Below are 26,539 nucleotides of genomic sequence, written 5' to 3' on the forward strand. Positions count from 1 at the left end.
ACAAAGTACGGTTAAATAAAGGAGATAAGATAGGCACAGACAACTAGAACACAAAGGTAGAGCAGGGTACAAACGTGGAGTGTGACGCATTCCATCTGTCAGAGATACGGAGAGCAGGAGGGAGTTTTAAGGCGGCAGCGGTCACCTTCAGGGACGGAGCACAGCCTGTCTGGGGCTGCCCTGGGGAAAGTGACAGAAACGGGGCAGGGCTGTGAAAGACCCGTGGGAGTGGGCTGTGGCGGGGGAGCCAGCAGAGGCATCCCGGGAAGGAACAAAGGCGGGCGAGCGCGACGTCAGTGTACACTCATCAGGAAACATGAAGAGTGACAGAAAAGAAGTCTAGGCATTACAGGTGGAATTGCAGCCGTAGCCACTCAGTGCCATGAATTCAGTGCCATGAATTTTGAACATGGGGCCTTAAAGAGGTAATCAAGGTTAAATGAGCTCATAAGGTGGTGGGTCCTGATCTAACATGACTTATGTCCTCAGAAGAAGAAGAGACACCAGGATGACAGAAAAAAGATCATGTGAGGACATGGTGAGAAGGCAGCCAACATCAAGGAAAAAAGAAAGTCCCCAGGAGAAACCAAACTGGCTGAAACCTTGACCTTGGACTTCCGGCCTCCAGAACTATGAGAAAATATATTTCCTTTGTTTAACCCACCAGTTTCTGATATTTTACTATGGCACCCCTAGCAGACTAATTCACTAGGTTTGGTCCTAATTTCCTAAACTAGAGTTGAAGATATGTCTCCTCAATGATGCTGGGTGTCACAAATTCATTCCAATCATCTTAATGTCTAACATCTGCTTTCAGTGGTCTCAGTAGCAATGGATGCCTTGGTTTATTTTACTTCAGGCACAACACGCAAGTTCCAACTCTGATATGAGTGCATCCTTTTCTAGAACATCCTCTTATTGGCCAGTCCCTTTCAGCTTCTTTGTTTTCCTCATGCAACAAATGGACTGTCTTAAAATGATTCTTAATGCGCTGAAAAATAAGAGAAGTCTAGTCATCTAGAGTAGAGCACTATACATTCGACCAGGAATTAAGGAGGCCCTGAGTTGTCATTCACTCAAGGGGAAGAATATTTAAAGAATATGAGATCTTTAAATAGTTTTGGTAAGTCATCAAGTGTCCGAGTGATGGATTAGGGGTGGGTTTAAAGTGTTTAGACTTAGCCCTGACTCATTGGCTTGAGTTAGCTTCAATATGATTACCTCTGGCCTATTCTGAGCAAAGACGCCAACAAAACAGTCTTGTGATGGCCTATGTCCTTTATGCAAAAGACAGGAGCCCAGGTACTCTGCTCGATCAGACACCTACAAAAAAAGGAGAAAGGAGAGAGGCAAAAACAGTAGTCAAGACCCAAAGGGACTGAATTAGCTCAGGATATCACATCAGCAAAGAGTTTTCCCAAACACAGGCCTGACTTACCTGTTTGTAGGACATCCATCTGTAAGGTTGCTTTGGTTTTCTGTATCCCAAGCAAGGCCCATTGTCTATAAACATAACATTAAAAGACAATCAGCTCCATTTGCAAATTCTGTGGCCAGATAAGGTAAAGGGGAATTAGGAAGAGACAAGACACAAGAGATAAGTCTAGTTAGAATGTGAGCTTCTCTTGTGTGCCAAGGAAATTCAAAGGCAGGAAGTACTCAGTTCTCAAAGACAGAGAAAGTCTTACAAACTATACAGGGAAGCTTTGGGAAATTCTACAGAACAGGGCTGGCTCAGTGTTGGAATATGTGACCTCCATGGTAACAGGCATTCAGAGAAAGCCATGAATAGGGGACTAGCCCTAATAATGTGAAGAAGTGGAAGCCCACAAGTAGACAGCCTGAATTGGATAATCTTGGATTGAGCATCCCTATAATAAAAAAGCATGCTCATAGAAATATAGAAAAAAATCAAAATGTGAGTTGTCAATCATCTTGTCACATAAATACCACTGTTTACACTGATATACTTTTCATTGTTCCTTTGCATAGTTCTATAGGGTTATGGCATATATTTCAATTTGTCCTGCTTCCTTTCCTTGTCTGGTATAAACATCCCCATGTTATTCTTTATTCTCTGTAGAGATTTCTGTGGCCTTATGATGACCTACAGAGGAAGGGTTTTCCTGTAGTTGACTTAACTCTCATTGTGGATATTTAGAGTATTTCCAAGTTTGACACCTTAAATAATGCTATGGCAAATATTTTCAAATTTAGAACATTTTCTTGGAATAGTGTCCCTCAAATGAAAGACTACTGAGCTGGGAGGTGGGGGGTGGTTGGCACGGCACAGGTTTGACACCTAGTGCCACCTTGTAAGCACTACTATTAAGCACTACAATGGGGCTTAATAAGACCCCACTGTAACTATTTGCTTTTCTCCCACCAAGAGCATGTCAAGTCATAGACACTAAATAGCATCTTTTTAAACATGCTCTATGGTCTAGTCAAAGTTTCTTTAGCAGCTAGTAAAATGGGACCTTTCTCTTGTTGGTGAAGTTTCATTTACTGTCATCTGTTCAGGTACGCCGCCTGTGTTTCGGAGTGTCTCCTGAAATACCCAAGGCCCATTGGAACGAGAAGGACACACACATGCACATACATGCAGCTCCACACTGCATATATTTCCCTTCAGTATTTTTATAATTGTGCCTTATATTTGACAGTGAAAGAATTAAACCTCTGAACATCTAAACTACTCAGTCTTATTAAAATTAAAAATAAGTGTAAGGAACTTACTAAACAGTAGTCTCAGCCACAGAAGCCATGAGGTTGTGATAGGAGGCTAAGGAACAAGCCTGACCGACTGAGAAGTCAACGTGAGACTGTGTTATAAAGACAACGGTAGAAGGGAAGGGAATCTGACATAGAGGCTCTAGCCGAATTTCTGGGAGGACTTCAGGTCCTGCCAAAAGGAAGCATTCAGAGACAGGGTTACCAGGAATTCAGAGGTAAATATGTGAACTTTCAGACTCAGTGACAGAGGAAAAAGGAAACAGGAAAGAAATAGCTGCTCTGATTTAAAAGATATCAAAAAAATAAATGAAGAGACTGTCTGCAGGAAACACTAGTACTTTCTCTTCCTGCTGAAACAGCTGCATAAAAGTTTAAGAAGTAAAGTCTCAGACTCTAATTCTGCATGAAGCCAGGCAAGCCCTGGCTACTAGGTGCTCTCAGCCCCCCACTCCAGCCTACAGTGTGTGCCTCGATGCTTCACCAATGAGCTTGCACTAACATTAATTACTAGCAATAGCTACCAATTGCAGAATGCTTATTCCATGTGAGGCACGTTGACTCATTTGGCCATAGGAACTATTGTTATCCCCATGGTACTGAGACACAGAAAGGACTGGAACAGCTTAGCTTCTCCAAGCTCACCCAGTAAGTAGCAGAGCTGACGAATATGGAGAAAACCACACTGCATCTCCTTATCACCTCTCTATAGGTGAAAATTCTAGCAGAGGCCCAGGGCCAAGGAACAAGTCCCATAATTGGCCCAAAGGGACACTGACTCGGGTCTCATTCAAATCTGTGCCTGATTAGCCAAAGTCCCAATCAGGCAAGAGCCACACCTTTGATTACCTTACTCAATTCAGATCAACTTGGCAAAATTGCTGCCCTAGGTTAAGTAGAGTTGAAACTACGGCATGAGAATCCCTCCTCCCAACCACGCTGTTAAACATTCGGATTCTTAGGTCTTATCTGAAATTTTGATTCATTTTAACAAGGGGAGCCAGAGAATCTACATTTTCAACATTATCCACAGGCGACTCGCAATCCAGACCATCTCCTGGGTAGGGGTTAAAAGTGTATGTTGGGGTGAATGGTCCCAACCCCAGCGAGGATCAGATGGGTCATTTCTCTTTGGAAATAGCAAGGCCAGATTTTCCATGTCTGCTGACATGAGAAGTGAATTTAACTTTATTTGTTTAGTTTTAATTTAGTATTGGAAAAAAAACCTATCTACATGAAGTATCTTATGCAACGCTTTCTAGTTCTGTGACCTTCACAATGTTCCTGAACCTCAGAGTCTCTATTTTCTCATTTTAAAAAATGGTACCCATTAGTCAGGGCACACACCTGGGTTGCAGGCCAGGTCCCCAGTAGGGGGTGCATAAGAGGCAACCACGCATGGATGTCTCTCCGCCTTTTTCTCCCTCCCTTTCCCTCTCTCTAAAAAGAAATAAATGCAATCTTTAAAAAAATGATAGTAATTAGTTCCTGAGGTTTAGGGGAGATTAGTAGATGGTATATGAGCAATACCTATTGCATAGTTAGCGCCCGACAGGAGTTAGGCGCTACTAGGTATTATCGTAGTCATAGTTAAAGGCAGAAGGAAGGGAGGAATAAGGAAGGAGTAACATACACAAACGTATGCCTGGACACAATGTCACCTCGAAGAAAAAAAAGATGCAGGAAGAGCTATAAGCCAATAGCTTTTGGAAGGAAACTAGCATACCTAGTATTGTGTTCCATGATAAAAGATGTACACACTGAGGCTTGATTATGTTCCAAGTGAACCTACCACAGTACACATGGTGCCATTTCAAAGAAAGTCCGAAAGCTAACTGTCTTCTGTGATACTAAGTGTAGCCACCTGGGCCAGTAGTATGGTTTTGGGGTCAGACAAGGTAAGAAGTCAGGAGGCCTACATGCTAATTCTGGTTCAGATTCTGCATCTGGGGGACTGCATTCATAAAAAGCATGTTCCTAAACAAATGCGATGCACAAAGGAACTAGTGGGTGGATCAAAATACTTTCCTACACATCATTGTTGACTATTTAACAACGACTTGGCAGGGAAAATCTTGCATTAACAGTGAACAGTAGTCTCAGCCACAGAAGCCACGGAGGTTGTGATAGGAGGCTAAGGAACAAGCCTACCTGGCTGAAAAGCCAAAATGAGACCAAGTTATAAATTAAAAAAGTAAAAGAGAAACTAATTTGACATAGAGGCTTTAGCCAAATTTCTGAGAGGACTTCAGGTCCTGCCAAAAGGAAGCATTCAGAAAGACGGTTACTAGGAATTGAGAGGTAAATATGGAAACTTCCAAATTAAGTGACAGGAAAAAGGAAAAAAAGCAGGAAAGAGATAGCTGCTCTGTGGTAAGCGAGGGACAGATTTCAGGGAGGTAAAGTAGTTTGCACAAGATCCCACAGCTGGAAATGGAAGGACTGGGTTTCAAGTCCAAGGCTATCTGGCATCGTTTCCTGATACTGTGATTTTCTGATTCCTGCATCCATTCCAACACCGCTCAGGTCACCTCCACTTGGTATGTTGGAATTCTACCTAGACACCAGTGGGTTTTCAGAAGGGAGCCCAGAAAGCAGAGGTATAGAACAACACCCCTGATGGGTCTTTTTACAGGCAAGGCGAGACTGCCAGGCTTACCAGACACAGCAAGTCCTCTTTTGAAAACTTCATACATTGTCTTGGCATCTGAGAAGTAGTAACTTAGCAGGTCATTGTTCTTCTGGTAAGCATTCCTCCGTGCTCCTCCCTAAGACACAAGGCCAAGTTTAGGCCAAGCCCAAGTCTTGCCCCACCCTTTCCAGACCCTTTTGAATTGCACTGAAGAGAATGTAAACGCTGACCATCGAGGTCACAGGAATGACCCCTCCTATCCTGTTCAATCCATTTTTTAAATCTCAAAACGGAAGTATCTTTACATCATAGGAACCCAGAGATGGTCACAGTTAGGTTTTTGGCAGCCTTCCCCCAGCCCTCTGGGAACACACACACACACACACACCACACATGAGAGATAATGTTACCGTTTTTATCCTTTAACATTCATATCAAGTTCAAACATCTATGAAATGCACGCTATATTCTAGACACTGTTGAAATACCGTAGATGAAAAGTAAGTTAAGACAAAATCACTGGCTATGAGGCCCTCGTTAGTGAAAGTTTTGGAATGAGGGTGGGGTAAGAAGGGGAAAACGTGCAAATGTAATACAGTGGTGTATGCGCTGAAATAAAATATATGTTTTGGGAGATTGGTGAAGCAACCAATTCTGCATTGAATAGAAAGGCTATAAGGAAAAAAATGATATTTCAATAGAGGCTTTAAAGATAAGTAAGCATTGACCAAAGAGGGTTGAATTGGTACCCGAGAGAGAAAGTGTAGTTCAAGGTGAAGGAACAGCCTGAATAAACGGAAGCCAGAAAACACACTGCAGACTGGTGGGCAGCTAAAGAACAGGGTGTTTGAGGAAGAGGCAGTGGCTACGAACATGTCTAGAACATCTGCTGGAACTACAGGGTCAGGGCCTCATGTGGATATTGGAGCTCCAATAGTCCAACCCTCATGAAAATTAGTCTAGAAAGAAATAGGCATCAATTAAATATGCATGCAAAGGAGGCTATTAAAGTACAAGGTAACACGTGAAACTCTAACAAGAGATCTGACTTGTCTAGAGCACCGGGGAAGATTCCCATGAGATGTTGCATTAAGTTAAGATGTCAAAAATAAAGTGTCTTGTTTAGCAAAGGAAGGTAGGGTCTATTTTCATAGGTGGGCTGAGGAAGATGGAACAATAAAAAGTGATTTCGAGTCAGCTTTAGGCAACTGGCTAAAAAGAGGTGAATTTTACTGAGATAGAGCAGGAAGTGAAATGGGAAAGGGTGTGGTGCTCACTTATATGTGCATGTGCATGCACGTGTGTGTATGAAGAGAGAAGACAAACAATAAAGAGACTTGTTGTTGCCCTGGCTGGTGTAGCTCAGTGGATTGTGCATGGGCTGTGAACTCAAGAGTCACTGGTTCAGTTCCCAGTTAGGGCTCATGCCTGGGTTGTGGGCCAGGTCCCTAGCGGGGGGCCACACGAGAGGTAACCACACATTAATGTTTCCTTCCCTCTCTTCCTCCCTCCCTTCTCCTCTTTCTAACAATAAATGAATAAAAATTTTTAAAAAGGAGAGAGAGAGACTTGTTGACCTTGAGTTACTTGAGCCTCACTGAGGACTGGAACTCAGGGGAGAGGTCAGAACTAGAAGGTCATGTTTGGTTGTCATAGCCTTTTAGGTACATTTCAAGTCATAGGAGAAGAAGGGTTTTCTCAGCTGTGAGGAATTAAAGCAGAGATTGGCTCACATCTGGTCTGAACCTGCCTTTACAAATTTTACTGGAGCACAGCCATGCTTGTTCATTTGTATGTTGCCTGGTGCCTTCACCCTACAAGAGCAGAGCTGGGTAGCTGGCAACAGAGCCCACGTGGCCTGCACAGCCCGAACTGTCTGGCCTTTATGAAAGATGTTTGCCAACTCCTGCTTTAGAGAAATCAAGAGATGGTGAGGCAGAAACTCAAGGATGAAGAGAGGGAACAACCTAAGTGACAGAGAGGGGCTGTCTTGGAATTAGGAAGAAATTATGAAAGGCAAAAGGAAAGTTTTAAGAAAGAAGTCTCTAGTCAATTGAGAGGAAGGCTGAAGAATAAATCATTAAATTTGGGAGTTAGATTATGAGTGACCCACAGAAATTTGAGGAGATGGGAGTAGTGAAGGTCTGACCTCAGGGGGTTCAAATTCAAAGAAGGACACCAACAAATAGCCTACCCTTACTAAACTCTGGTGGGAAAAGGAAGGAGTGAAACAAGATGGTGGCCTGAAGCAGCAGGATCAGCAGGACAGGACAACGCAGTGAAAGAGATAGAAACACACCAGAATAACAGAACAGGTGGTGAACAGCGCAGTTAACTCAGAATAAGAGTCCCAAGTAGATGAGAGACGTTGAATAAAAGATCAGAAGGTGCTTAGATTTACAAAGGAACAGGAATACTTTTTTCCCCCTCTGAAAAGGGTTGAAGATGAAAAATGACCAGGAGAACATTCTTGAAACTTCCCCTTTGCTCAGAGATATCAGAAGCTGGGTGATTTGCTGAGAGTTTGGGGAATAGATGGGAAAAGGTGAAATTCTGACTGTTTTAAGAATGAATAGGCCCCTGGCTGGTGTAGCTCAGTGGATTGAACATGAGCCTGTGAACCAAGGGATTGCAGTTCGATTCCCAGTCAGGGCACATGCCTGGGTTGCGGGCCACTTCCCAGCAGGGGACACACAAAAGGCAACCATACATTGATATTTCTCTCCCTCTCTCCTTCCCTTCCTATCTAAAAATGAGTAAATAAAATCTTTAAGAAAAGAATGAATAGTAAGTCAAAGCTGGAATTTAACTCAATAATTTATCATTTTCAGACACTGGCTTTCCCAATAAAAATATCCTCCTGTCCCCAAAGTTCTGACTATCATCTAGACCAGCGGTTTCCAACCTTTTTCATCTCATGGAACACGGAAACTACTGCAATTCTGTAGCACACCAAAAAATGTGTTATTCACACCAGACAGCTATGGCGATGTTGGCTATTGTCATTTTCTAATTTGACAATTTAAAGGAAAATAAGTCGGTGCCCCAACTAAATAGTCAGGTATTACACGTAAAAAGAAAAAAAAAATTCTTGTGGCACACTGATTAAAAATCAATGATCCAGATCTTAGGTTGGGAAACTTTTTCTGTAAAGGGAGAGAGAGTAAATAGGCTTTGTGGAACATAGATAACCTACCCCTCTTTAAAATTTTTATTTTATGTTTTTACATACCCCTTGAAAAATGCAAAAACCATTCTTGGCTTGCTGGTCCCATCAAAAAAAGGTGGGTTTTTTCCTGAAGGCTATAGTTTGACTTCCCTGATCTAGATTGCTGGCATCGTGAGACCTATTTGTGGTTTCATTTTTATTATGGAGGAAAATGTGTCATTACTGGAAGTTTAAATTTGTAGACTTTCTGTTGACGACTAACCTAAAAGGCTCACTTTCCACGTTACACCCCAACCCCTTCATGAGTTATCCCAAAGTCTTGAATTACGTACAGTCTGTTTTGGATCAATGTTGACCAACTTATAAAGGTGATTGGTGAGTTACCTCGATTCCCACGGACTGGTGGTCCAGATCAACAGGAGGCAAGGTGGGGGAAGGTCTGTTGATCAGCCACAGGAAGATGGCAGCTCCGAAGGTCAGGAGGCAGATCAGTGCCGGGGTTGGAAGTGGGGAAAACAAGAAGTTAAAGATGAAAAGCATCTTTGTGAATAGCAGCAGGAAATTCAGGCCTTAAAAAAAGAGGGAGAGAAGGAAACAAAAAGTTAGTGGAAATGGCTGTGTCTTTTTACTCAATAGTTCTAGGTTCACGGAAGGGGACACACACAAACACACATACACAACTTCTAAACCTCCAAATAGCCAGCGTCGACCTCTCTAGTAGCAGAATTTCTCCGACTGTTTACTTTAGCAAAGCTGAAAAGAATAGAATGTGTTCTACCCACTACTGCTACTTGATGTGCTTCCGCAAGGTGGGAAGGATCAAAGGAAACAAGTTAATCATTTCCCAGACAATTTTGAGAAATGACTGTCCTTTTTTTCCTGGTCCACAAAGCCCAGAAGAAGCCCTTTTGGGCCCACCCTAAGCAGGTAGTCAAAGGAGGGTGCCCCAGAGATCTTCCCCCTGCTCAGGCAGATGGAGGGTCAGGAAGAACTCTTCTGGCTGAATTTCTGGGGCACAAATAAAACAGAAAAGAGAGCCTCCATAAGAGGTGGCATCACAGATTTTAGAAATCAAGTGTTCTGCATGAAGGACATTTCCTGTGGGCTGGATATGACTCGCTTCATTGCTTTCTCTTTTTAAAGCATCGGGAAGGGCTCAGAGATCAACAGCATCACAACTTGCCATAGCCAACGTCCTCTCCTCCAGGGAATCTGGAGGAAGCATTTTAACTGGAGGCAACTTGAATCAGGTCTGCAGAAAGAGTGCTGGGGAATGAGTCTAAACATGGTACAGATACATAGGGATGATTTCAGCCAGGAAGTGACCCCAAGAAACAGCAGCAGCAAAGGCTTCTTCCAACATAGCTTTTCTTGAGCGCTGACTGTATACGCCAAGTCCTGGGCTTGTAACAGAATCGAATGCTCTGTCTCTTGGACTTGTTCAAGCCTTCCTTGCTCCCGTACCTTCAGACTAATAGCTCTTGCTTTGCCTTGCATACAGACATGGTAATTATTAGAGGAATTCTGCTTATATGCCCTGAGATTTACAAAAACAGCCCCTCCCATTTTTCCTTCCTTTGACATAAAAGAAGCCTGAACTCTGTACTTTCTTAAGATGGATTTGGAGAACCGCTAGGTTTCCCATCTTCTCAGTTGGCACAATCTCATCAATAAATCTTCCTCGCTCCACACTCTGACATTTTGAGTTGAATCTTTTGAAGAATTGGACCACAGACTTTGGACCGAATCCAGCATGAGTTGTTTGCATGAATTACCTAATTTAATCCCACAAATGTCATGAAGTAGCATCGTACAGGTAAGAACAGAAGCTCCTGGGGGTGAAGTGACTTGTGCAAGTTCACTTACCGTTTCCATCTCTGCTTCCCCATTATGATCTATAAAACCCACAACTCAGTATTTTCTTACAAGGACTAGCCACCAAGTTCAAGGAGACTGAATTGGTCTGGCACCTCCCAGCTGACAGCAATGGAAGTTCATAATTTGTATTCTTCAACATTTACTGCAGTGCCCAATGGAAAAATATCTCAGAGAAGAAGCCAAACTCTAGCATTCAAAATCAAAAGGGCAAAGCAAGCCCAATAGAAAGTTTTATTGGGTCAAGATCATGGTCACCCTTGAAATTGTGGGGCAGCCGCCATTAGCTGGCATCTAGAACGTTTTTCCCATGAGGAAACACAGTTATATGGCTCCATGAAAACCAGGGCCATAAAACTTAGGGATTTTGTGTGGGAGCAAGAGCAACCTCAACAAACCCTGAATCGCTCATCATTTCTCTGCCCTCTGATTGGCTATCCCCTGAATTTGGAGCAGTCTCTCTCCATTTTACGGAGGAAAACGGAATTTCCAGGTACTGTGATGACTGCCTCCCCCTCCTTGGTTTTTTCCACATTGTCTTTAGGGGAAGAAGAAGAAGGTAAAGCAGGTCCCCAAAGGAGCTGGCCAGCTTATGTAACAATAGCTGCAATTGTGACTACCTGCCAGGATTCTGAGAGCAGGGGTTTTTGAATCCAGCCTTACCTGGACTTGTAAAGTGAAGTAATGCTCCAGGAGGCAGAACCTGTTCAGGAGTCAGCCATCCAGAACATGTGTCTGAGGCCAGTCACCCCAACCTCCTCGGAGCAGGGAAGGTTGTGAAATCGACAGAGCGCAGCAGTGCCAAAGGGAGGAAAGGCCGGCTTTGTGCTCACCCGTCCCACCTGCGTTCGGCCTCTCCCCTCAGCCTGGGAGGCTGCCACCTGTCTGGTAGTATCTGACACTCTAAGATTCTCCTCTCTGCCCCAACACCATCGTCAAATTAAGAGATTCTTACTGAACCTCCCTTCTCTCAGCTATGGGAGCACACTGTTGCATTGTGGACTTTGCCCTCTTTGTACAGATGGCAGATTTACGGGAGACTTTGCAAACAGCAGCTTCAAAAGAGGGTCTAAAGGTGAAATGTATGTTCAGTTGTGGCAGTATGGGGTGAGGGGGAAAGGGAGGGAAAACAGGCTGGCAGGTAATACCAAGGGAGGGAGGGTGGTGGGGAGAGAGACAGAGAGGGGGGGGGGTAGGTAGGGAGGGAGGGAGGGTGGTGGGGAGAGAGACAGAGGGGGGGTGGGTAGGGAGGGAGGGAGGGAGGGAGAGGCAGCACCTGCTCATAGCCTTGACTGATTGTTACCATGCAGTGATGTGGGCTGGGGTCACCAATTGGTCAGATTTTTTTTCTCCCTAGAAAACCTGGAACACTGGATTTTTATGAACCTCAATTTGAACTATTGGCTCAAACAGTCAGTGTCTGGTTTAGGATTAACGAAAAAACATCTGGTTTAACGTCGACCATGGTCTGTCAATGAATCCTTCTTTTAATTATACTCCAGCTGTACTGACCACAAATGGAATGAGACCGATCACTTCCTTACAAAGAAGGGAGATATTTATCAATGTCAAGAACAGTTTCACAAGAATGAAAGCACCTTGCCTGCCCTGGATTGAAGAAGACATGCGAGAATAGACCTATTTGTCAACTGCAATAGCTTACCTTACTTTTCTATTACTGACCAATTCAAATAGGATACGCACAAAGTTTCAGATGGTCCCTCCCTGCCTCCCCACTTGCCTAAAAACTAAGGTAAAATTCGAGTGACGCAGGATTAATCATTTTTAAATGAACAATTTAGGAATATTTAGTTCATTCACAATGTTGTGCAAGCATTACCCCTACTTAGTTCCAAAACATTTTCATCACCCTCAAAAATGAAATCCTGTACCCGTTAGGCAATCACTATTCTCTGTTTCCTCCAGACTCTGGAAACCTCGTTTACTTTCTGTTTCTATTGACTCACTAATTCTGAATATTTCATATAAATGGAATCACATAATGTGTGGCATTTTCTGTGTGACTTCTTTCACTCAGCATAACATTTTCAAAATGTACTGATGTTATATATCAGTTCTTCATCCCTTCTTATGGCTGAAGAAATCCAATCATTTTACGTACTTGTTGGTCACTTGCATTTCTTTGTAAAGAAATGTCTAGTCCAGTCCTTTGCCCATTTTTAAATTGGGTTGCTTGTCTTTTTGTTGTTCAGTTGTAAGAGATCTTTATATATCCTGGATACTAGACACTTAGAAAAAAAAAAGATTCACAATATTTTCTCCCACTCTGCTATCTTTTCACTATATCAATAGATTTGTTTTTGCACACACACATTTTTTTTGCACACACACATTAAATGCTTTACAATGTTACCTACTGCTGGAGGGGATTTGTGCCCATAGCCTGTAACTCCCACTGCAAATGGGAGAAACTGAGGGTCTCAGAGAAGGGAAGACCTTCCAGTCAGCTCTCACCATCCCTGGGCTGGGAAGCTCTGGGAAGCATTCTAACCCTAGTTACATATGCACTCAAATAAACGAGGGGGAAAAGCCATCATCACTCCCTCATGTGTCAGGTGTCGCTCAAGTTACAATTTTGTTTTAGTCACTTCATGGAAACTGCTGCAAACTGTAGGTGTGATGGCACTTCCTCTTCCCTTTATGTCACTACTCACTGGGAAAGTGCAGGGGAAGGAGAAGTGCCGTGGCACAAAAAAAAAAAAAAAAAAAAAAAAAAGAGAGTTGCATGATGCTGCATCAGGCAGCTCCTCTTTTGGCTACCTAGACATGGCCGCAAGAGCCACCGTGCACATCAGGATGGCCCCGAGTGGGAAGCTTCCTCCATTTCCTGGTGTCATAGTGACATGCCTCTGTCCCTCCCTGGGATGCCCATTGGTCCTCAGCCACTGCTCTTGATTCACTCCAGGGCTCTCCCGTGTTCTGCAGTATGGATGGCCATGGCCATGTTCGCTCATCTTCTGGCACCTAGTCCGTTTCACTCTGAAGGTAGCGGCAAGCCATCTTCTGTCTTCACGCCTGCTAGTGAGCTCCAAGGACCGGCCTTGGTTTCCAGGTTATGACCACCCCATATTCATCTTTGGGTTTTGCTTCTTTGTGGGTTTGGAATAGTATTTCTTCATTAAGTCTAATTTTCTTTGGGTAAAAACCCTAAATGGCCCCTCCTACCCTAATTAATACTCAAGTTTTGGTCAAAGGTAAGTCCATGTCTACCTTAGATCCTCTGTATTTGTTCTTCTCTTTGCCCGGAGCACTGTTCCCCAGACCTGCAACAGTTGTAATGGCTTATAGGTCTGGTCTCAACTCAAACGCTCCTTCCTCAGAGACTCGCTCTGATCACCCTATCTAATATTCCCTTTTTACCCCAGTCACTACCATTGACCTTGCTTTCCCTTTGCCGTGACACTGTTCCCTCTCTGCAATAGTCCGGGCCTCTTATCACCCATTGTCCCTACTGCACTGATATTCTAATTGGAACACGAATTACTGCTTTGTTCACTACTGTGCCTCCAATCCCTGCCCTGTGCCTGGCACACAGTAAACTTTGGATGAATGGTTGCTGAATAAACAACCAGTGTTCTGGTTCAGAACTGTCTGTTCTAATACTCTTAGTTAACCCTTAGTAAAACTACCCCACCCCCAAGTTCCCCAAACCCAGACCATCGAAAGGCATTCTGGCCAATCTTGAATTGGCTACTCCTGCGTCACCAAGGGATAGGGATGGTGGGGGGGTGAAAAGAATGTATTTGTAACACCTATCAAGAACCTAAAGGTTCAAGAACCACTCAGGATCAGTCAGCTCCCCCAGGCTCAGCAGAACCACTCAGGATCAGTCAGCTCCCCCAGGCTCAGTAGAAGCACTCAGGATCAGTCAGCTCCCCCAGGCTCAGTAGAACCACTCAGGATCAGTCAGCTCCCCCAGGCTCAGTAGAAGCACTCAGGATAAGCCAGATCAAAGTAAGTCATCTACCGCAGTAAGTGGGCAGAAAGTTCAGTCTAGAAATGAATAATTCTGTTACCCTGGGTTTCTGAAACCCAAAGCACGATACAGGAAATGATCTTTTCTTTGAAGACTGAAGAACTAATTATTTAATTAGTTTCTATGCAATAATAAGCTGTAAAATGTAATTAGAAACTGCTCTGTGGTTTCTAATCTGTAAAATACATTTAAAATACATTTTTAATGCCTCCTGGAAAATGGCACACTCATTTGGATTTGATTGGTTTCTCTGTCCTCTTGCATGTATGGGCTTATTCTGTGGTGACAGAAAGCTCATTATTGGGAAACCAGAGTCCCCAAGTTCTCACACCCAGTTTGTTAACACATTCTTCCATCCTGAGTTACTTACTCTCTCCTAGAGACTATGTCACAAGTTTTCACCACTCATAAAGACTCCAAAGAGGGCCTGCGTGTTCCTTAGGAGGTTGGGTATGAAAGTTTTGGTTCATTGGAGGGACATTAAGTTGCTAACTCAGCCTCCATTGTCATTTTCCCTAAACTCCTGCCAACCCCAATTTAGGAGATAACCATCTAGGTTGTAAACCACATAGTCAATATTTCTAGACAAATTCCAAAATAATGGCAAACAGTGAACAGAACATTACTGACCAGGAGCTTTGTGAGCGTACTTGGAGATCTGATAGCCTTTTCCTTAATATGCAATGAATGCAAATAAGTTATGCATTCTATTGCAAGACCCTTCACCCAGTTTTCTCAGAGCCCTGAACCTAAGGGCTTTTCTTACACCAGTTCACTCTTCTGTTTGAGTGCAATGTTTTATTATTAAAAAATAAAAGGTAGCATAATTTGAGAAAACAGTCAGATAAAAGCCTGCTATGGGAAAGCATTGGTTCCTAAGGAGAGTAAATCTCATGTATTCATACTATTTAAAATGATTCAAAGGTCAGAAGGGCCAACTTTCAGTTATATCTGAGATAAAAATTTGTTGTCATATTTCTCAATTAAAAAACAAAAACACCTGAGTGGGGAAGCTTTAAAACCCTATAAGAAATAAGTGGCAATTAGAAACCATGAATTAAATTCAGTGAGGTAGCCAGGAAGTCAAAAGCTTTCTTATATTTCATGCAAATAACTAACTTGAAAATAATAGAAAATATGCCATTCAAAATAGTATCTATGAGAAGAAATATGCACAATCTATAATAAAAACTATATTTGAGGGACAAAAGAAGGCTTGAAAAATGGAAAGACATACCTGAAATAGTGAAGGGGTCCTATCTCCCTAAATGTATCTATACATTTAACACAGCCCTAATAGAGACCAACAGGATTTTCTTAGGAACCAAAAAGTTAATACTAAAGTTCACCCAGAAAAACAAAACTTACAAAAGAGAGTCAGAAACATTTTGAAAAATAACAGGAATCGGGTAGGTGGCAGAAAGGTAAGCATGACAGATTATCTTACTGTAGAGGTTGGGAAGTTTTCTATCCATCGTGAATAGACAGATCTATGTCACAAAATAATCTTGAAACACTCCAAGTGGATCTACTATTATGTATGCAATTGTATTTCAAATCAAGATAGATATTTTTTTCTCTTTCATAACTGTATGGAGACAACTGCCCGGCCATTTGGAGAGAATACACAGTGCTGATTACTGTCTTACTCCTATGACTCCGATCAAAGACTTTACATAAAATAATGGAAGTCAAAGAGTATTGGAATAAAAAAACTGAGAGAAACTATTTTATAGTTCTAGTATCGGGAAAACTCAAGACTGACCCAAATTCTAGAAGCTATAAATAAAAATGTCGGCAAGTTTGATTAGTTAAAACTTTTAAAAATATTTGCTTTTCAGGAAAGACATCAGAGACAAAGCCAGAAATAGATTGGGAAAAATGTTAAATACTCCAGACAGGCAAAAGGCTCATTTTCTCAATAAGGAATGTTCAGAAGTCAGTGAGAAGCTGAACACAACCCAGGCTAACCGAGGGCAGAGGCCCCGACCAGGAAGTTCACAGCAGAACAGGTTAAAGTTAGGCGCATTCAACTTCACTTACAGTTTTAAAAATGCAAATTTAAATGAAATGTCTGTCCCCTTCCCATTAGTTTAGCCATGGTAAAATAGTGCAAAATGCACTGTAAATTTGGTCTAGCCTCCTTAGAGATACGCCCACTGCCCTCTCCCACGATTTAGGGCATGTGCCTTTTGACCTAATGACTCCACCAGTAACTTCCCCTGCAGATGAGGAAGACATCAGTTCAGCTAAGTGTGTCGCACAAGGCTGTGTAAGGCACTGGCGCAGGATGTGGGCTCTGAGTCAGACTATTTGGGCTGAAACTCCACTGCGTTGTCATCTTTAGGACCCAGGTGAGCTAACCGCTGTGTGGTTTCTAATCTGTAAAATAGCAATACAATCTGTCTCAGAAGGCCGTCACCATGACTAAAGGGGTTACTGTCCCTGTAGAGTGCTTAGAACCATGCCTGATGCCCAGTCCCAGGTACTAGCTACTCAGTTCTTCGTCATTAAATCTATAGGAGTGTTTATAGTGCCGGAGACCAGGAGAGCCTTCCTTGATAGGAGAGCTGCCAAATAAGTCATAGCATTTCTACACCTGGGAACTTGTGGCCAGTATGGAAAAGAATAAAGTGTATACATATGCCCTGATAGGGGCATAAGGAAGGAAGGTCGAAAGAAAACAAACAAACAAAAAATGCTGAGACAATGCGTATGCTTTTGTGTTGCTGAAAGTATAATCCTTCCAGGAAAAGACCAATGGAAGAGGAAAAACCATGAATGCATTTTCCAGAAAGTTCTGAGTATTCAGCCACTCAGCTGAAGATATCTAAGTGCTTGCCTTTATATCAGACCTCAGTCTAGGTGCTAGGAATACAGCAGTGAAAACCTTGTCCTCGTGGGGTTGCATTTTATTGGGAGAGTTTGGCAACAAGCCTGAACAATAACTAGAAGATACAGCACTATAGAATAAGAAAATAGAGAGGGAGAATTGGGGGTCTAGCAAGGTTGTTTTTTGTTTTTTGTTTTTTTAATCAGGGGGGTTAGAGCAGTTCTCATTTGGAAAAGTGGCACCTCCAAGTCCCTCTCACTTATCACTTAATCTGAGATAGGCAGGCTTTAAAAAATAAACCATAAACTGAACAACTCCAAATCATCCCGCCTTGGACTCTGGCAGCCGACTTAGGAAGTTCCACCACCCCGGGGGGAGTGGGGAGTGGAAGGTGGCATTTCATGCAAGCACTCTTGAGAATACAGTCTCAGTATTGTTTCTCAAAGTGCAGCTGGCCCGCCGCCCAAGCCACACTTGACATTGGCCTTTCCCCAGTGCTGGTGTCCTGTAGGGAGCTTCTCAGCTGTGGAGTAAGCCAGGCTCACAGAAGCTCTGGGGTGGGAGCAATTTGCATTCATTTCTTTAGCAGATAAGAAACCAGAGCAAAGATCAAATTTCAGTGCCAAGAGCAAACAGGTGTCTCGTGTTGCTGAAGAAAAGAGGCTGTGGCATAAGCTTTTGACCAACGTACGGGTCTGCTGATAACTTCCCAGCCACTCAGCAGCTCCGAGGTGCTCAGGCCCACTTACAGGAGCCTTTCCCACGAAACAGGGCCATGTTGCCAGGCACAGGTGGCTCTCCTCCTCTGGGGGCCTGGCACTCAGTGTGCTCTGCAGCTCACACACCAGGGGATGGTCCCAGGCAGAGAAGACAGGGCCCTTCTCATCTCCACAGGGTCATGCACAGCAGGACAAAAAAACAGCGTCACCAAAGGAGATCCCTATTAAAACCCCTGAGGGTGACCTCATAGTCATTTGCACACCATGGAAAGATTCTGTGAGAGTTGAAATAACACAGGAAAGCGATACAAAGCTCCCCCGTGTTGATCTTCCTAGCCCAATTTCTAGGCTGCACTCAACAGTTCCAATTTGTAAGGCAGCTGGCAGAGAGACTGTGAGGGTAGCCTTGGGACAGGCTCCCCTGGCCCACCAGCAAGCACCCCATGAATAAACTGTTAGGGTTTCAATGCATAGCCATTGGGGATATCTTTGCTGCTGAACCGCATAGGAAAAGCTACAGGAATCAGGGCTCAGTAGGCTTGTAAGAAGTGGAACAGACAGCTTTCCTTAGGTTCGGGTCTCAGGGATGCTTCCTGTGGCTCAGTGAACAACTGAGCCATGAGCAGCTTCCAGGCAGAAGCTGCTGAACTTCCAGATTCTACTGTGCCCAGCACAGTGTCTGAGATTCGGCGGGAGCCCACGAAGTGCCAGCAAGTTACTTTCCCTCTTTGCTTCCCATTGGCACGAGTTCAGAGAACAGTAACTTTAGGGAGGTGACACATTTAGAGAAAGATGACTTTAGGAAAGGGAATCTGTTGAAGAAAACAGGTGGCAGAATTCAATCCCACAGTGATACAACATGCACCTATACTCACAGCGGGGCAGAATCGGCCGAGCTCCCCTCCAGAATGCCTCAGCCAGGGGCTTTATGTCACAGCAAGGGTGAGGCTAAGCAGCCTGACCTGCTGAGGCCTAGGTTCACTCATTCGACAAGCATTTGCATATTTGAGCACCTACTATGTGCTAGGCAGTGTGTGGAAAGCACACTTAGAAGTCACAGTAGGGGATAGAGCCAGCTCCCCAGGCAACAAACGAATGCTCTGTGGCAGGCATGTCAAACTCATTTTCACCGGGGGCCACACTGGCCTTATGGTTGCTTTCAAAGGGCCAAAACAATTTTAGGACTATATAAATGTAACTACTCCTTAATTGTTAAGGAGTTGAAATTACATTCAGCCTTTCAAAGGCAACCTCGAAGCTGATGTGGCCCCTGGTGAAAATGAGTTTGACACCCCAGCTCTATGGGACACACCCCAGCTTTGAGAACATCTGGCAGACTGGAGAAGTATGTATGTGGCAAGAGATACATTTATTCTCTGAACTTTAAATTAACTTATAATTTACTTTAACCAAGGCCAAACAAAGATCTTGGACCTACTATGTGCTCCCTACTATGTGCCCGGCTATGTGCCATGTACAGAGAGACAAACACTTAGAAGACATAATGTCTGTCCCTTGGGGACTTATGGGTCCGTTGGACACCAAAAAATACTTAGAGAAGGATTCAGAGTATGGGCCACAAGCTTATGAACTTGAAGAAGAGAGAGGCTAGTGTTGACCGAATAGGTGAAAGTAGAGGTTTGGAGCTCCGGACCGTCAAGGATGTGTGGTCCTTGATCCCCTGGGCCTTAGTATTAATAGCCTCATTTCCAGACTCAATCAAGGATGAGGACCCTATCAATGATGCCACTGGCTAATAAACTCCCAGCTGTGAGTTGGGCCAGGGTCACTGAAACCAAACCATCCTTCTCAACTGTTGTCTGGTTCTCTGTGTCCACTTTTTCCATGGAGAGACCAGTCCCCACATAGGCTGGATGAACCTCTCAGTGAAGGGAGGAAGGGGATTCCCAGATGTAGGGTGACAGCTAATATGGCTGGAGGCACTAAAGCATGACAAGCAGGACATTTGGGGAAGGGAAATGGTGAAGGGGTTTTTCTGATGGAGGTAGAGGATCCATCTTTAGTTGAAAGGTAAATAAAGAAAAAGCCTCCAAAAAGGCTGAATGAAACTGTCTGGGGCATGGTGTAGACACCACACTAGAGTCATTTCAGTTCACAAACACCAGAGAGCCTTGGGGTGCCAGGCTTTGGCCAACTGAGCTGCATGGTAGTGAATAGGAAAGCCCTCATTAGGTCAAATAACTTAGTCTAAGAAGGCGGCATGGGATAGTTGCTGAGCTACCATTGATAGGCTGGTGACGGGAATGACAAATTAAACTGTGTCACAGATTGACATAGTCAACCTTGATCTACCATTAGGCTTCCCACAAATCACAGTCCTGCATCCCTACCCTGAAAATATCTTGCACTCCCAAAGGCTTCCCAAGTGGTTGCTGACCAGGTGATTTATGAGAGCACTGAGGTCAGGAGAATCCATATCGGAGGGCTTAATAAGAGAGCCTATAAAAAGATAGGCTGGACCAAGTGCCAGGGCCCCGTCACCCATGCTAGGATAAAGACAGGTGATGCAAAAATTTGTGAAGGAGACTTTCCAACATGGGCTTTCTGCAGAATTGGCCCTCGTACTACTTGGTTTGGCCAATGCGTAGGAGTCACCAGATTCAATTTGTAAATAAGCTTTATTGCCAATAGTTTCATTTGTAGGGGCAAACTTTCAAGGCCACTGGCTTTTCAAGTACTACCACTTACTGGACATGTGGCCCTGAGAGCAGTTACTTAACGCCACTAAGCTTAAGTTTCCTTCCACTGCACACAAGAAAGCGTAAGGCGATAATCTCTACTTCAAAGGCACAGTGTGTGGGTGGGCCTTTTGGTGCACTGTGGGTCACATGGAAAGTCCTCAGTAGACTAGCTCACCTTTTCCTCTTCCATAAGGAGTTTTTTTTTTTTTAAAGATTTATTTGTTTATTTATTTATCTTTTAGAGGGGAAGGAGAGAGGGAGAGAAACATCAATGTATGGTTGCCTTTTGTGCGTCCCCTGTTGGGAGTTAGCCCGCAAGGAACCGGCCTGCAACCCAGGCATGTGCCCTGACTGGGAATCGAACCGCGATCGTCTGGTTCGCAGGCCCGCGCTCCATAAGGAGTTTTTAACTCCTTGTCAGTACCAGACATTCTATTGTGAGACATCCCAAATGAGAAGAGATAATCATGGTCTTCATACTATAACTGTCTTTTCTATACAAAAATCTGAACTCCTCATTTCTACGCAAACAGAGGATTTCTAGTCGGAGAGGGCACAGTACACCTCTGAGCTCTGACCAACCCATCATCCCTGATGCAACCACACCCCTGCTTTCTCCTACAAACCCTCAAAACCTCTTAACTTATAAAAAACCCCCATAACTCTTATAGTAGAATGACCCATGGAAACCCAGAGAACTCCTATCAGTTCCCCTGAAGAGGGGGGATACCATGGCCTGGCCCCAGCAGTCCAAGGGCTGCCTGACCTTCCAAAACTCATATGTATTTATTCAAACAACATGAATTAAGTAAGAGCCTGGAAAACATCAGGCCCTTTCTTCCTTCAGGCCCTGTGCCAGAAGGAAGAAAGAGTGAGAGTTGGAGTCACCTAGGGTAGAAAGTGACCTGGAGGAGTTACAGCAGAGTGTGACAAGAGCAATGATGGGTGAACTCAGGGAGGCTGGGGACACATCGCCCTTGCACAAGAATCACCCCAGGCTGCATGCCAAATGCAGGTCAGTACATCGCTGACCAGGCACATGAGACACACAGGAGCAAACACGCCACTGCTGGTTTCTAAAATACTGCCAAATCCTGGTTTGGAAATTCCCTTGTCTAGGGGTGGGAGGGTTTCTTTGTTTGAGGTGCAAAGCATATAAAATTAACCATTTTAAACCAAACAATTCGGTGGCACTTAGAACATTCACAGTGTTTGGAAACCACCACTTCTGTCTAGGTCCCAAGTCCTTTTTCATCACTCCAAGGAAACCCTGGACCCATGAAGCAGTTACTCCCATCCCTCTCTCCTCCCAGTTCCTGGATGCCCCCAATCTGTCTTGTCTCTCTGGATTTGGGGTGGGAGGGTTTTCAAAGGAGGATTTCTCCCAATTTCTAGTTCTTTGGCCTGTGTACTATATTAATACTTAACTAGCTTCTGCAGAAACTGAGGCATAGCTTGCCACCAGAACCAAATGAGTCAGAGTTCAAATTCTAGCTCCAATCTCTTCATACCACCTCTGATGCCAGTTTCCTTCTTTCTAAGCCTCAGTTTCTTGACCTATGAAATGAAGTTACCTACCTCACAGGACTATTTTAAATATCAAAAAAGAGAAAAGCCCCATAGAACAGTAAGGACAGCACTGGCCCATAGAATATATCCAATGAATGGTAGCTGTGTTATTTGCAGTTCTAGAAAAAGGTCAACCTGAAAAATATTAAGTAAATGAACTCACTATCTGCCAAGGTCTTCATTCGTGAAAATCTTACTACAAATAAAATTTTCTAGGAAATCTGAAGATGGGCTAACTCGACTCTACACATGAGTGGATAGAGCATGGTTTAAGCATCAGACTGACCACAGCTTCAGTCCCCATTTGACAATTGGCTGCTTTGTGACCTTGAGAAAATTATTGAACCTCTCTGAGCCTCATAACCCAACCATGAAACAGCACAACCATCCATGTCATAAGACTGTCTTCATTAAATGTGAGTGTATCTATCATGAGCTGGTGCTTAACTGGCTTCATCTTCCCTCTCTCTATTCATCTCCTGATCCTCTCTCTTGCCCTGACCACCTGCCTCCCTGTAGAATCTGTGGTCACAGTGTGTATTTAGCACTTAGGTACTCGATGATACATGGATTATATTGTAGGTGTTTTTGTCCTTCAAGCGTTGGAATATAGCATGGGGAGAGAAGATTGTTTTAGGTTAAGATCGAAGTCAGATCTTGGCCAGCACATTGTCTTTGGCCTGGATAATGTTCATATATATAAAAAATTAAGTCAAAATATGTTGTTAGGGGTATGCCTGTTTTGCATTCTGTCAGATTCCCTACCACCTACATCTTATTACATCCCATTTATTTTACTTAGCTACGTTCTCTGCCTGTCCTATAAGCATTTGTGACTTTTGTTTTATTTAGGTTTTTGTTCCTTTCCTTGGGCCTAGCACACAGGTGATTCCTAGCAAATTTTATACCTTGCCTCTTCCAAAATTATTCTATGTTCATCCCAAACACTTGTCAATCACAGGGACCCACCACAGTGCGACAACGGTGCTGGAGTGTCACAAAAGGGACCGAGCAAAATCACTTTATTTACACATTTCCTTATTTCCTTATTTATTTTACTAAATCAATTGTTTACTTTTAAAATTAAACTTAGTTTCATTTCATTATTTTTCAAGGTGCTGCCTCTGTCAGAAATCACCTAGCACCTGTATGTTGGAGCTACAGATTCAATCCTTGTTTTCAAGCTACCAAGAATGTTGATACCCCCAGATACTAGTAAGCACTGACGGTGGAGTCCCTTCCTCATGCTCACTCCTTAACTGCCCCTGAAGTTCACCTTAGATCCAACTGTTGGTCTTGGCCCATGAAACAGATCCGGCTGCATCAGAACCGTTCCATCAGTCGGTCATTCGTCAGCTCTCACCCCAGGAAGGAGTCCAAGTCCTTGGTATAGATTGAGGGCACCCCCCAGCTCGCAGGGAAGCTATGGCAGACACTCAGACCCAGAAAAACAGGTCTTGATTGTGGTTCACCTCCCCCCCCCCGGAGAAGCAGGAAAAAGAAAACTGGATCTGCACCCCACATTCCTCCCTCCACTGCCCGCTCCTCATAAGGAGGCTTTACAGGTGTCTCCCAAAGACCTGGGAGAGGAAGCGCGGACACGTGCTGGGGCGCAGTGAGCTCTAGACTCCCCGGGCGGGCCAAGGGCACCCTCCCGGCCTCTCTCCGCGCTCCCACAGACCCCCTACTAAGCACACCTCCCCCCCACCCCCGCCCCGCCCGCAGCTCAGTCCCCCTTACCCTGGGAAGGGGGACGCATCTCTTGGTGCTTCCAGCAAATGGGGCTTCCTGGCTGTGAGTCCTTTCTGGCACATGAGTCCCTGCTCTTCTGCCCTCACCCCTGCCTGCACCAGGGACAGGGTGGCTTCGGAGCACCCATGCAGGCAGCCGGCCGGCTCGGAGCGCCCAAGGTCTGCCCGCCCGCCCGCCCTGGCCGCAGTTAGGCCATGGCCGGCTCCCTAACGTGCTCGGCCGGGGCTCCACTTCCTGGTTGTTCTCGCGCAACTGAAAGTGGAAGCGCCTGACCAGGAGGAAGGGAGCCGCTGCTCTCCCCTGGCTGCTTTTCAAACGCTGCAACCCCAGCCCCCAAGGGCTGCCACAAAAGCCGGCCCACGTGCACACAGCTCACCCTTTCCTCCCCTGAGCACCTGGAGACAGACAAAAAACGAACAGAAATGACACGGGGTGTCCCCTCACGCCACTGGTGTCGGAGGAGGGACGCTGCTCTTTGCTGGATTTGCAGAGCAGGGAGGTGCAGCCAGAGGCCCCTGAGCCCTCGCAGAACTCCCTGGACCGCTCGCAGGGCACCCCGGGGCCAGCCCTGGTGTCTCCCTCCTGCCCCAGCACACCTGCCCTGTCCCAGAAGCAGTTCTGATAAAGCCAACAACCAATCAGGTCAGGAAGGGCAGGGGCAGGGATGGAAAGACTTTTTTTTCTCCCTTTGACACGTGGGCTCGTCCTTTTCCTATCTCAGACTTTACTCCTGCTGCTTCCCTCTCAGCCCAGATGAAAACTGGAAACGTTTTCAATCACAGGACTAGACAAGCACATATGCCGTGGACTGTCAGGTTGACCCCACATCTAATAGCTTCTGGAAAACTCCACCATACACACAAGAGACCATGACAGAGGAAAAGGCAAACAATGTCTTCGTATGTATTATTATAACATTGCTTTTGAATATTCAGACCCCCTGACAGGGTCATGGGGATTAGTTTACAGGTATTAGGACCTGTCATAGTCTCATTGGATTTTCCTAAGGCTGTCGCCACAGAAGGGCATGGAAGCCTGCATTTTTAGATTTAGAACCAGAAATAACAAGTTTTCCTGCCCCCTCTCAGCCACATTCCTCCCTCCCACCTCACTGACACCCGGAAAGTAGATGGCATTTTCTCCATCCAGCCTGTCACTGGAGCTCGATTAGGATTTCTTCTCCCTACAAGAGAGGAGGTTCTAAAAACCTCCAGCTAAAACCTGCTGGGTGCTCTGTGCCGCTGCCTTAGAGAACACAGGTCTGCCCCATGGCCTCACGGGAGCGCACCTCAGACCCTGAAGAAACACGAAGTGTGGGCAGCCCCCTGCCATTCCTTCTTCTGGGGCCTCTCAAGGCTGGAGGAGCACTGGGTTTGGCTTTGTTTCAGCAGCTTGGCTCCCCAAGAAGAAGCTTCCTCCAGCCGAGGGTGGAAGGTGGCAGATGGGTGTCCTGTCTCAGCCACTCTAATGCTGCGAGCACTTCCCTGGATGCTGTTTTCTATTTCCAACTGGATGAAGAGGTCTGGGCCAGGACAAGATGAGCCTTGCTCTCTTTCCCTTCTCCTTCCTTCCTTCCTTCCTTCCTTCCTTCCTTCCTTCCTTCCTTCCTTCCCTCCCTCCCTCCCTCCAAACTGAATGCTCAAGTTCAGAAGATTCTGAGTCATTCTAAAGTGCTGGCAGACTCGCATTCCTATTCAGTCTTCCGTGCACATGAGTGATAATCCCAAGATACAAGAGAGTAACAGAAGGTTTGGCAACCCACAAGAATTCTGCACCATCCAGCAGCCTGTAGTAACAGACAGATTAGGACTCGAACCCTTGCCACATCATCTCAGCTATGCAGCCCCGGCCATGCGGTTTAAGCCCAGGCACTCATCACTTGTTCATGAAATGCAATACTGCCTACCTCCCAGGAAGTGGTGAGCCAATGAGGCAACGCATGTTGCATACCTAGTAGAGATCCCAGCACCTCATAAAATGTCTGCTAAGCTTCCCTGCTCCTTCTTTCTTCCAAATGGGAATCATTGCCATCAGCAGCTGATGAATGCCCTTTCTAACTGTAGTGACAAAGAATGGAAGAGAGAGACCCATATCCTGGCTTTGTCTATAACCCTTAGGGGTTTGAAGTCTGTTTTGGTTGCAGGTAGTCAAATGAATAGCTTTCTCTTCCAAGTCTAATTCCTGTCAATGTTCAGGTTGCCCTGATGTCTCTACTCGGTTTTCAATGGACTTTTCCTCTCTTGTTCCTCCCGCATAAGTCAGCTGAGATGACTACTCAACCAAATGTAATTCCATGTTGAAAGAGCCTTAGGCTGAGACTGGACAAGTGTCCCACCTTCCTCCCCGCAACGACTCCCAACCCTGCTCTCCCATAGGCACGTAGACTCTGGAGCAGGCAGAGTCGGTGCAGCTTACCGTGTAAGGATCCTCTCACTTCCTGGGTGGAGGAAAGGCACCCCTCACAGCTGGCTGTCCTGCTTCAGCACCACTGTCAGGCACCTCTGCCTGTGTCACAGCTCAGGGATGAGGCCACACCTGAAGCCAATGCGTACTGCTCC

The 26,539-nt window shown here is 44.9% G+C and overlaps 1 protein-coding gene and 1 long non-coding RNA gene across 6 annotated transcripts in view; one reads left to right on the forward strand and one right to left on the reverse strand.

The window, feature by feature from the left end:
- ACSL5 (acyl-CoA synthetase long chain family member 5) overlaps positions 1–26,539 on the reverse strand; it is a 42,353-nt gene extending 15,814 nt beyond the window's left edge. For 2 of the 5 annotated variants that reach the window (XM_037063934.1, XM_037063933.1), the window contains exons 1-5: positions 23,970–24,308; positions 8,919–9,103; positions 5,393–5,501; positions 1,439–1,503; positions 1,222–1,323 (exon numbers count right to left, since the gene is read on the reverse strand). In XM_037063934.1, coding sequence (XP_036919829.1) covers positions 1,222–1,323; positions 1,439–1,503; positions 5,393–5,501; positions 8,919–9,103; positions 23,970–23,988 — 480 coding nt within the window. In that variant the 5' untranslated portion in view covers positions 23,989–24,308. Of the gene's footprint in view, positions 1–1,221; positions 1,324–1,438; positions 1,504–5,392; positions 5,502–8,918; positions 9,104–23,969; positions 24,309–24,357; positions 24,516–26,396 lie in introns of those variants that run through there. The other 3 variants (XM_037063935.1, XM_037063936.1, XM_037063931.1) reach the window with 3 other exon arrangements.
- Positions 926–21,558, forward strand: LOC118999416 (uncharacterized). Its single transcript, XR_005069102.1, has 3 exons — positions 926–1,012; positions 18,929–18,934; positions 21,545–21,558. It is a non-coding gene; the product is annotated as an uncharacterized LOC118999416 (long non-coding RNA).

This window comes from Sturnira hondurensis, unplaced genomic scaffold (assembly GCF_014824575.4).
Source record: "Sturnira hondurensis isolate 20B ecotype Veracruz unplaced genomic scaffold, ASM1482457v3 Scaffold0014854, whole genome shotgun sequence".
Classification (NCBI taxonomy): domain Eukaryota; kingdom Metazoa; phylum Chordata; class Mammalia; order Chiroptera; family Phyllostomidae; genus Sturnira; species Sturnira hondurensis.